Genomic DNA, 12929 nt, shown 5'->3' with positions numbered 1-12929 from the left:
CATCACTAATATGTCATTAAAGGGGTTGGATCACATGGGCATTAGTGCCATTAATTGAAGAGAACTTTTTACAATAGGTATATTCTCCATAGACTTATTTTAAAAATTCTGCTTCAATCCTGCTGGTATTCCATAAAAACCTATGGAACTGTTTCCATGGAAGTTGTCCTGTGCCGGAGCCCTATTCAGCAAAAGACACACAGGATGCGACCATGTTGTCGGGCAGCGCTCGCTGACTGACCGCATGGACCATGCAGCACCCGAGCCTGCGATCCAGTGATGCTCCATCCAGTGATGGTATGTCTGCAGAGGAGATCCTTATCTGCCCTGCCCATATGCATCGCTGGATCATTTGTTCTCTTCCATTCAAGTGAATGAGAGAGAACAAGGGACGCACATTTACATCCGCTGTTTCTCCCTCGCTCAGCGAGGATTTACAAGCTGGCGGTAAATAACTATAATCAGGCTAAATCCAGATGTCAGTGTTCCTTTAATAAAGTGCCTGACTGCTGCTTGTCACAAATTGGAGGGGGCGGGGCTGTGAGTCAGTGCTATGTGCGGCAGCAGGAGGAGCAGGCATTCTCAGGATCAGAGGGACTACTGCCGGGAGGGAGGGGCCGGAGGGGCGGGGCCAGAGGGGAGGGGCGGGGCCAGAGGGGAGGGGCGGGGCGGGGCCAGATGGGACTGACTGTGGAACGTGAACTGGCAAAGAGCCGTTTAAATTTCAATTGGCTCCCTGCCAGGAGACGACTCATATCATTCACTATAAAGAGCCGGCTCGTTCAGGAGCTACCCATCACTAATATAGTTGTAGAAAGAGATCAATTCAGCCCACCCATGTATTGGCCATAAGAAACAGGAGCGATTCACAGATTAGTGTTATAGCTCTCGAGAAAATCAAATTTCTTTATTCAAAGTTGATGAAACCTTTTATGAGTGAGGCTGCGATCAGAGGAATGTGATGAAGTGGGTGGGTGGGTGGGGGGCATTACGTCTTTCTAACCTGATGATCCCTGGTTATATTTTCACTGATGGACCTGATGTAATTCATTGTGAAGAAAAGTCTGATAACTTCCAATAAAATCAGAGTGCGGAACACCTAATATGTTGGCGCTATAGATGGTTATTACTATTATGGTAAAGTGCAATATTCTTTACTTGTAAAGCTGTATACTCTCCACATAACCCTCATAGCTTTATACTCCCTATATACTCCTCATATAGTTCGGTGAACACTCATTATGCTCCATACTCCTCATCCGCATAGCACTATATACCAACATCCATATAGTGCTGTATACTGCCATACAGTTCTGTGATCCATATAGTGGCGTGTAACACTTTCTAGTGATCGTAACTCTTGAGCTGTATATGTTCTATATACAGCTGTATTCCCCCTATATAGTGCAGTGTATCTGTATTTAGTGCTGTATGGACTCATTCCATGTAGTGCATTAACCATCCATATATTGTTATATCCGGGGTGTGCAGAGTATGGGGACAGTGTACACATCAGGGGTCACAGGAAACACTATCTTCCATTATTCAGCTATAAATCCAAGTAACCTAATCCCACTGCTATATTTCATTTACCCCCCATATAGTGCTGTGTACCCCCATATTGTGCTATATACTTTCTGTATACCGCCATATACATACATATAGTTCAGAAAACCCTCCATGCAGTGCTATATACTAATGGGTATACTAACAGTGCTGTATTCACAAAATATAGAGCCGGATACCCCTATATAGTGCTATATACACTCGATATAGTCTTGTATATGTCCTCAGTATGCAGCATACTGCCATATTGTGCTATATATCACCATAGACTGCTGTACTTATTGTCAATATAGTACAGTGTTCCTCCTTATAGTGTTAACCCCCTTGTGGTGTTGTATACCATGATATAATGTCTTATACACTCAGTATAGTTATAAACGTGTCCACCAAAAAAATATAAATATGGCACTTCTCAATACAATATATAAACCTTTTCCAGTGCAAAAAGGAACCCCTGAAAAAATGAAGACATCCATAGACCTAGAAATTCAAGAATAATTAATCTTTATTCGAACAATTTTAAAAATTGGAAAATGATCACAAAATATGATCATAAAAAATAAAAATTAAACAAGTACCTCTTTTAGGCATTCTCTTTCCTCCCCTCCCTGCTAGTTTTTGGTTTGTCTTTTGACTTGATGGAACCATGCTTGGAATGTACATTCTGCTATTTACCTCCTTATAACAGCCTTGTCATGTATATTTCAAGTCATATTCGCATTAATGCATGAAAACTTTATTTTCAATTAAAAAAAAAAATGCCTCTAGAGGGCGCTACGGCTGTATATGGCTGTCAATACTTGTCACAATATCAGACAAATCTTTTTCAGATAATATCTATGGGGTATCTTGAGAATTAATGCACAGTGGCGGTAACACCCTTATATATGAGGAAAAAAAAACTTTAGGAGACAGGAGAACAGTAATGTTTACTTCAATATAAATATGTTGGAAACAAAAACTTCAATTTAGGTATATAGACACTGCTGTTCTCCTGGAATATACCCTCCACGCCTGACTGAAAACGCTCCATATCCTCTTCTCTGGATCAGTATAGTGCTGTATTCCTCCAGAATATGCTGTCTGTGCCCAAATAATGCCATAAAGACTCCATGATGTTATTACCCTCCATATACTGTAGCACTGTATACGGCCACATGATGTTATTACCCTCCATATAGCACTGTATACGGCCACATGTTATTAGCCTCCATATAGCGCTGTATACGGCCACATGATGTTATTACCCTCCATATAGCGCTGTATACGGCCACATGTTATTAGCCTCCATATAGCGCTGTATACGGCCACATGATGTTATTACCCTCCATATAGCGCTGTATACGGCCACATGATGTTATTACCCTCCATATAGCGCTGTATACGGCCACATGTTATTAGCCTCCATATAGCGCTGTATACGGCCACATGATGTTATTACCCTCCATATAGCGCTGTATACGGCCACATGTTATTAGCCTCCATATAGCGCTGTATACGGCCACATGATGTTATTACCCTCCATATAGCGCTGTATACGGCCACATGATGTTATTACCCTCCATATAGCGCTGTATACGGCCACATGATGCTATTACCCTCCATATAGCGCTGTATACGGCCACACGATGTTATTACCCTCCATATAGCGCTGTATACGGCCACATGATGTTATTACCCTCCATATACCGCTGTATACGGCCACACGATATTATTACCCTCCATATAGCGCTGTATACGGCCACATGATGTTATTACCCTCCATATAGCGCTGTATACGGCCACATGATGTTATTACCCTCCATATAGCGCTGTATACGGCCACATGATGATATTACCCTCCATATAGCCCTGTATACGGCCACACAATGTTATTACCCTCCATATAGCGCTGTATACGGCCACACGATGTTATTACCCTCCATATAGCGCTGTATACGGCCACACGATGTTATTACCCTCCTTATAGCGCTGTATACGGCCACACGATGTTATTACCCTCCATATAGCGCTGTATACGGCCACATGATGTTATTACCCTCCATATAGCGCTGTGTACGGCCACATGATGTTATTACCCTCCATATAGCGCTGTATACCTCCACATGATGTTATTACCCTCCATATAGCGCTGTATACGGCCACATGATGTTATTACCCTCCATATAGCGCTGTATACGGCCACATGATATTACCCTCTATATAGCGCTGTATACCTCCACATGATGTTATTACCCTCCATATAGCGCTGTGTACGGCCACATGATGTTATTACCCTCCATATAGCGCTGTATACCTCCACATGATGTTATTACCCTCCATATAGCGCTGTATACCTCCACATGATGTTATTACCCTCCATATAGCGCTGTATACGGCCACATGATATTACCCTCTATATAGCGCTGTATACCTCCACATGATGTTATTACCCTCCATATAGCGCTGTATACGGCCACATGATGTTATTACCCTCCATATAGCGCTGGATACGGCCACATGATGTTATTACCCTCCATATAGCGCTGTATACGGCCACATGATGTTATTACCCTCCTTATAGCGCTGTATACGGCCACATGATGTTATTACCCTCCATATAGCGCTGTATACGGCCACATGATGTTATTACCCTCCATATAGCGCTGTATACGGCCACATGATGTTATTACCCTCCTTATAGCGCTGTATACGGCCACATGATGTTATTACCCTCCATATAGCGCTGTATACGGCCACATGATGTTATTACTCTCCATATAGCGCTGTATACGGCCACATGATGTTATTACCCTCCTTATAGCGCTGTATACGGCCACATGATGTTATTACCCTCCATATAGCGCTGTATACGGCCACATGATGTTATTACCCTCCTTATAGCGCTGTATACGGCCACATGATGTTATTACCCTCCATATAGCGCTGTATACGGCCACATGATGTTATTACCCTCCATATAGCGCTGTATACGGCCACATGATGTTATTACCCTCCTTATAGCGCTGTATACGGCCACATGATGTTATTACCCTCCATATAGCGCTGTATACGGCCACATGATGTTATTACCCTCCATATAGCGCTGTATACGGCCACATGATGTTATTACCCTCCTTATAGCGCTGTATACGGCCACATGATGTTATTACCCTCCATATAGCGCTGTATACGGCCACATGATGTTATTACCCTCCATATAGCGCTGTATACGGCCACATGATGTTATTACCCTCCATATAGCGCTGTATACGGCCACATGATGTTATTACCCTCCATATAGCGCTGTATACGGCCACATGATGTTATTACCCTCCATATAGCGCTGTATACGGCCACATGATGTTATTACCCTCCATATAGCGCTGTATACGGCCACATGATGTTATTACCCTCCATATAGCGCTGTATACGGCCACATGATGTTATTACCCTCCATATAGCGCTGTATACGGCCACATGATGTTATTACCCTCCTTATAGCGCTGTATACGGCCACATGATGTTATTACCCTCCATATAGCGCTGTATACGGCCACATGATGTTATTACCCTCCATATAGCGCTGTATACGGCCACATGATGTTATTACCCTCCATATAGCGCTGTATACGGCCACATGATGTTATTACCCTCCTTATAGCGCTGTATACGGCCACATGATGTTATTACCCTCCATATAGTGCTGTATACGGCCACATGATGTTATTACCCTCCATATAGCGCTGTATACGGCCACATGATGTTATTACCCTCCATATAGCGCTGTATACGGCCACATGATGTTATTACCCTCCATATAGCGCTGTATACGGCCACATGATGTTATTACCCTCCATATAGCGCTGTATACGGCCACATGATGTTATTACCCTCCATATAGCGCTGTATACGGCCACATGATGTTATTACCCTCCATATAGCGCTGTATACGGCCACATGATGTTATTACCCTCCATATAGCGCTCTGCGCCACATGTTACACTGAGAACAAAGAGCGGGAGGAACTATCTGTAACAGGAACTCCATATTCATTGGCAGCCAATCAGCACTAAGCAGGGCTATGGCTCCGCCCAGTCAGCACCAGATTAGTTAGGCAGTAACCCCTTCATCCATGTGGCACGTGGTGTCAGGACAGGCGACCGCTACGGGTCATCACGGAGTGGGGAGCTCTGGATGTAAAAAGTTCCTGGGCAGCTGCATCCCCTGAAAAATGTCTAATACAAGACAATGACATCCCTGCGATTTGTATTTGTCACATTAACCATTTCCGCCTATGAGACCACTCGATTTCCAGGAATGAATCTCACATAACTGAAGGAGTTGATGGACCATCTCCACCTATTACCAGCAGAACACTGGAGCCAGGCGGCAGAAGGATCTGGAGTTTAGGAATTGGCTCGTTAGTGGAAGGATTTGGTGGCTCTGAGAAGAGCCTTTGTGTTGTCTTTGCTGCCCAGGGCAGATCTAAGCCCTCTCCCCACGGATCCTGCGGGCCAGCTGGATGTCTTTAGGCATGATGGTGACCCTCTTGGCATGGATGGCGCACAGGTTGGTGTCCTCGAAGAGTCCCACCAGATAAGCCTCGCTGGCCTCCTGCAGGGCCATGACGGCTGAGCTCTGGAAGCGCAGATCGGTCTTGAAGTCCTGGGCGATCTCCCTCACCAGGCGCTGGAAGGGAAGCTTACGGATCAGCAGCTCGGTGGACTTCTGGTAGCGGCGGATCTCACGTAGAGCGACTGTTCCTGGCCGGTAACGATGCGGCTTCTTCACTCCGCCAGTGGCAGGAGCGCTCTTCCTGGCGGCCTTAGTGGCTAGCTGCTTGCGGGGAGCTTTCCCTCCGGTGGATTTACGGGCGGTCTGCTTAGTTCTGGCCATAGCTCTGTATAGACGAGTACAGAAGTGATGAGCGGAGCGGCGGGAGCAGGGTATTTATACAGTGTGCGCGTGCTCATTGGTTCACATGAAACACGCCCCCTACACTCCATTGGCTGCTTCAACCCCTGATGTCTGTGACCAATCATTATGCAAAGTGAGCTCCGCACAACTCATAGTAATCTCATGGTTCTCTCCTCCATGAAGTGCTGCTGGGTGTCCGCAGTTCACACTGGTTACAGGCTGCGCTAACGCATGAAAGGGTCACATCATGTCTACAAGAGTCTTCTGCAGTTGCGGCCTCCGATGTCATTGTGCTTCCATATCCCCGTACACTGCTATAATGGCGCTGCTGACGGAAGCAGAGGGGAAACTCGGACACTGATCACACATATGTTCTGTACATGGCCCCAGCCTGCGGTATACTGCCATAGTGTGCTGGACATAGTGTCACTATAGTACAGTATAAATCCATATGGGGCTATATACTATGATACAATACTGTATACACTCAGTATAGCGCTGTATTCCTCCAGATGATGCTGTCTATGGCCAAGTACTGACATTACCCTCCATATACCGCTATATAACACCTCCATATAGCGCTGTATACGGCCACACGATGTTATTACCCTCCATATAGCGCTGTATACGGCCACATGATGTTATTACCCTCCATATAGCGCTGTATACGGCCACATGATGTTATTACCCTCCATATAGCTCTGTATACGGCCACATGATGTTATTACCCTCCATATAGCGCTGTATACGGCCACATGATGTTATTACCCTCCATATAGCGCTGTATACGGCCACATGATGTTATTACCCTCCATATAGCGCTGTATACGGCCACACGATGTTATTACCCTCCATATAGCGCTGTATACGGCCACATGATGTTATTACCCTCCATATAGCGCTGTATACGGCCACATGATGTTATTACTCTCCATATAGCGCTGTATACGGCCACATGATGTTATTACCCTCCATATAGCGCTGTATACGGCCACATGATGTTATTACCCTCCATATAGCGCTGTATACGGCCACATGATGTTATTACCCTCCATATAGCGCTGTATACGGCCACATGATGTTATTACCCTCCATATAGCGCTGTATACGGCCACACGATGTTATTACCCTCCATATAGCGCTGTATACGGCCACATGATGTTATTACCCTCCATATAGCGCTGTATACGGCCACATGATGTTATTACTCTCCATATAGCGCTGTATACGGCCACATGATGTTATTACCCTCCATATAGCGCTGTATACGGCCACATGATGTTATTACCCTCCATATAGCGCTGTATACGGCCACACGATGTTATTACCCTCCATATAGCGCTGTATACGGCCACATGATGTTATTACTCTCCATATAGCGCTGTATACGGCCACATGATGTTATTACCCTCCATATAGCGCTGTATACGGCCACATGATGTTATTACTCTCCATATAGCGCTGTATACGGCCACATGATGTTATTACTCTCCATATAGCGCTGTATACGGCCACACGATGTTATCACCCTCCATATAGCGCTGTATACGGCCACATGATGTTATTACTCTCCATATAGCGCTGTATACGGCCACATGATGTTATTACCCTCCATATAGCGCTGTATACAGCCACATGATGTTATTACCCTCCATATAGCGCTGTATACGGCCACATGATGTTATTACCCTCCATATAGCGCTGTATACGGCCACATGATATTATTACCCTCCATATAGCGCTGTATACGGCCACATGATGTTATTACCCTCCATATAGCGCTGTATACGGCCACATGATGTTATTACTCTCCATATAGCGCTGTATACGGCCACATGATGTTATTACCCTCCATATAGCGCTGTATACGGCCACACGATGTTATTACCCTCCATATAGCGCTGTATACGGCCACATGATGTTATTACCCTCCATATAGCGCTGTATACGGCCACACGATGTTATTACCCTCCATATAGCGCTGTATACGGCCACATGATGTTATTACCCTCCATATAGCGCTGTATACGGCCACACGATGTTATTACCCTCCATATAGCGCTGTATACGGCCACATGATGTTATTACCCTCCATATAGCGCTGTATACGGCCACACGATGTTATTACCCTCCATATAGCGCTGTATACGGCCACATGATGTTATTACTCTCCATATAGCGCTGTATACGGCCACATGATGTTATTACCCTCCATATAGCGCTGTATACGGCCACATGATGTTATTACTCTCCATATAGCGCTGTATACGGCCACATGATGTTATTACCCTCCATATAGCGCTGTATACGGCCACATGATGTTATTACCCTCCATATAGCGCTGTATACGGCCACACGATGTTATTACCCTCCATATAGCGCTGTATACGGCCACATGATGTTATTACTCTCCATATAGCGCTGTATACGGCCACATGATGTTATTACCCTCCATATAGCGCTGTATACGGCCACATGATGTTATTACCCTCCATATAGCGCTGTATACGGCCACACGATGTTATTACCCTCCATATAGCGCTGTATACGGCCACATGATGTTATTACCCTCCATATAGTGCTGTATACGGCCACACGATGTTATTACCCTCCATATAGCGCTGTATACGGCCACACGATGTTATTACCCTCCATATAGCGCTGTATACGGCCACATGATGTTATTACCCTCCATATAGCGCTGTATACGGCCACATGATGTTATTACCCTCCATATAGCGCTGTATACGGTCACATGACGCTATTACCCTCCATATAGCGCTGTATACCCTTATATAGTGTTATATACCGTCCGTTTCACCCCACAATACTGATGTTTAACCTCCATATAGAGCCATCTACTCCCATATACACTGAATATACTACTGTGTTCCTTCATGTGGTGCCATAAACCCCATTAACTTCATTAATGACAATGAGATTCAGACCTAGAAATAGATCACTTTTTGGGAGCTCATCGATCAGGTGCCTCCACAGGTTTGGGGAGCAAAGAGTGTGTAACCAAGGAAGAGCAGAGAGCTGTGATCAGAGCATGGAGCAACTGCTGAAAACACAGCTGAGCACTGAAAGAGTTAACAGCCCATCTGCTCCTTCTACCAGCAGAGAACACTGGAGGCAGAGGGCACTAGGACCCAGTGCTCAAAGAGAATGGGGTCAGTAAGGAGGAGGTGAGTGGACATGAGGCCTCCAGCCCAGGTTAATGGAATCTAGTTGCTGCCTTTAATGTCCTAATATTTTCTAAAATGTGGAGCCCCAAACTGGACCCCATATGTTAGATGTTACCCCTCTATAAATAACTGGTCAGGATACAAATACACTGGAGGCACAGGATTGTTTTGCCTGAGTAGTCAGTGTCTGAGTCCCTGCAACCAGAACACACAAGTCCTTGTCTGTAGAATGAAACCTTCCTCCTTCCATCCACATGGTCATTAATAAAGATATTGGAGATTAGTCCAAACAGATCATTCTGGGCCACACTGCTCTCAACCCGACAGATGGATCACCTGATGTACAGAGGGAAAAGCTGTATGGAGGTATACTGCAGTATATGGAGTATATATAACACTATATGGAGGTATACAGCAGTATATGGGGTATATATAACACTATATGGGGTATATACTGCAGTATATGGGGTATATATAACACTATATGGGGTATATATAACACTATATGGGGGTATACAGCAGTATATGGAGTATATATAACACTATATGGAGGTATACAGCAGTATATGGAGTATATATAACACTATATGGGGTATATACAACAGTATATGGAGTATATATAACACTATATGGGGTATACAGCAGTATATGGAGTATATATAACACTATATGGAGGTATACAGCAGTATATGGGGTATATATAACACTATATGGGGTATATACAGCAGTATATGGGGTATATATAACACTATATGGGGTATATACAGCAGTATATGGGGTATATATAACACTATATGGGGTATATATAACACTATATGGGGGTATACAGCAGTATATGGAGTATATATAACACTATATGGAGGTATACAGCAGTATATGGAGTATATATAACACTATATGGGGTATATACAGCAGTATATGGAGTATATAGAACACTATATGGGGTATATACAGCAGTATATGGGGTATATATAACACTATATGGAGGTATACAGCAGTATATGGGGTATATACAACACTATATGGGGGTATACAGCAGTATATGGAGTATATATAACACTATATGGGGTATATATAACACTATATGGGGGTATACAGCAGTATATGGAGTATATATAACACTATATGGAGGTATACAGCAGTATATGGGGTATATACAACACTATATGGGGGTATACAGCAGTATATGGGGTATATATAACACTATATGGGGTATATACAGCAGTATATGGGGTATATATAACACTATATGGGGTATATACAGCAGTATATGGGGTATATATAACACTATATGGGGTATATATAACACTATATTGGATATATACAGCAGTATATGGGGGATATATAACACTATATGGAGGTATACAGCAGTATATGGAGTATATATAACACTATATGGAGGTATACAGCAGTATATGGAGTATATATAACACTATATGGGGTATATACAGCAGTATATGGAGTATATAGAACACTATATGGGGTATATACAGCAGTATATGGGGTATATATAACACTATATGGGGGTATACAGCAGTATATGGGGTATATACAGCAGTATATGGGGTATATATAACACTATATGGGGTATATATAACACTATATTGGGTATATACAGCAGTATATGGGGGATATATAACACTATATGGAGGTACACAGCAGTATATGGAGTATATATAACACTATATGGGGTATATACAGCAGTATATGGGGTATATATAACACTATATGGAGTATACAGCAGTATATGGAGTATATATAACACTATATGGGGTATATACAGCAGTATATGGGGTATATATAACACGATATGGGGTATACAGCAGTATATGGGGTATATACTACACTATATGGAGGTATACAGCAGTATATGGAGTATATATAACATTATATGGAGGTATACAGCAGTATATGGAGTATATATAACACTATATGGGGTATATACAGCAGTATATGGAGTATATATAACACTATATGGAGATATACAGCAGTATATGGGGTATATATAACACTATATGGGGTATATACAGCAGTATATGGAGTATATATAACACTATATGGAGGTATACAGCAGTATATGGGGTATATATAACACTATATGGAGTATACAGCAGTATATGGCGTATATATAACACTATATGGGGTATACAGCAGTATATGGAGTATATATAACACTATATGGAGATATACAGCAGTATATGGGGTATATATAACACTATATGGGGTATATTCAGCAGTAATGGAGTATATCTAACACTATATGGGGTATATACAGCAGTATATGGAGTATATATAACACTATATGGGGTATATACAGCAGTATATGGGGTATATATAACACTATATGGGGTATGCAGCAGTATATGGGGTATATACAACGCTATATGGAGGTATACAGCAGTATATGGAGTATATATAACACTATATGGAGGTATACAGCAGTATATGGGGTATATATAACACTATATGGGGTATATACAGCAGTATATGGGGTATATATAACACTATATGGGGTATATACAGCAGTATATGGGGGATATATAACACTATATGGAGGTATATACAGCAGTATATGGAGTATATATAACACTATATGGGGTATATACAGCAGTATATGGGGTATATATAGCGGTATATGGGGTATATATAACACTATATGGGGTATATACAGCAGTATATGGAGTAAATATAACACTATATGGGGTATACAGCAGTATATGGGGTATATACAATACTATATGGAGTATATATAACACTATATGGGGTATATACAGCAGTATATGGAGTATATATAACACTATATGGGGTATATACAGCAGTATATGGAGTATATATAACACTATATGGGGTATATACAGCAATATATGGGGTATATATAACACTATATGGAGGTATACAGCAGTATATGGGGTATATATAACACTATATGGGGTATATAGCAGGAGATTTATACCCCTTATACAATTCCACAGCACCTTACAGACATTATAATCATGGTCCCGATGGGGAATCTAGATTGTGAGCCCCTATCAATATGTCTTTGGAGTGTGGGAGGAAACAGGAGAACACAGAGGAAACCCACGCAAACAAGGTGAGAACATAACATCTGCAAGGAGTTTGTGTCATTGGTGGGCTTTGAACCCTGGACCCCAGGGATGCAAGGCTGCAGTGCTAGCCAGTGAGATATGGAGGGTATATAGCACTATATGGAGTTATACAGCAGGGTGGGACTAACCTTCTCATGATAAAAATGGGATAATGACAGGAAAAAGTGGG

General features: G+C 42.7%; 1 protein-coding gene across 1 annotated transcript; it reads right to left on the bottom strand.

The window, feature by feature from the left end:
• Positions 1-6033: 6033 nt before the first annotated feature.
• Positions 6034-6467, bottom strand: LOC141164282 (histone H3). The gene has a single exon (XM_073649418.1). The coding sequence runs from the start codon at positions 6442-6444 to the stop codon at positions 6034-6036; it is 411 nt and encodes a 136-aa protein (XP_073505519.1). The 5' UTR covers positions 6445-6467.
• Between the last annotated feature and the right edge of the window lie 6462 nt (positions 6468-12929).

Source organism: Phyllobates terribilis, unplaced genomic scaffold, assembly GCF_046119375.1.
Source record: "Phyllobates terribilis strain yellow unplaced genomic scaffold, ASM4611937v1 Scaffold_10__3_contigs__length_209671492, whole genome shotgun sequence".
NCBI classification, from domain to species: domain Eukaryota; kingdom Metazoa; phylum Chordata; class Amphibia; order Anura; family Dendrobatidae; genus Phyllobates; species Phyllobates terribilis.
Note: the sequence above shows the minus strand (reverse complement) of the source record. Positions and strands in the feature narration are given on the sequence as shown.

What these genes read in the sequence shown, in the direction of transcription:
- LOC141164282 (XM_073649418.1), bottom strand. Translation starts at nt 6,444, where the DNA reads ATGGCCAGAACTAAGCAGACCGCCCGTAAATCCACCGGAGGGAAAGCT.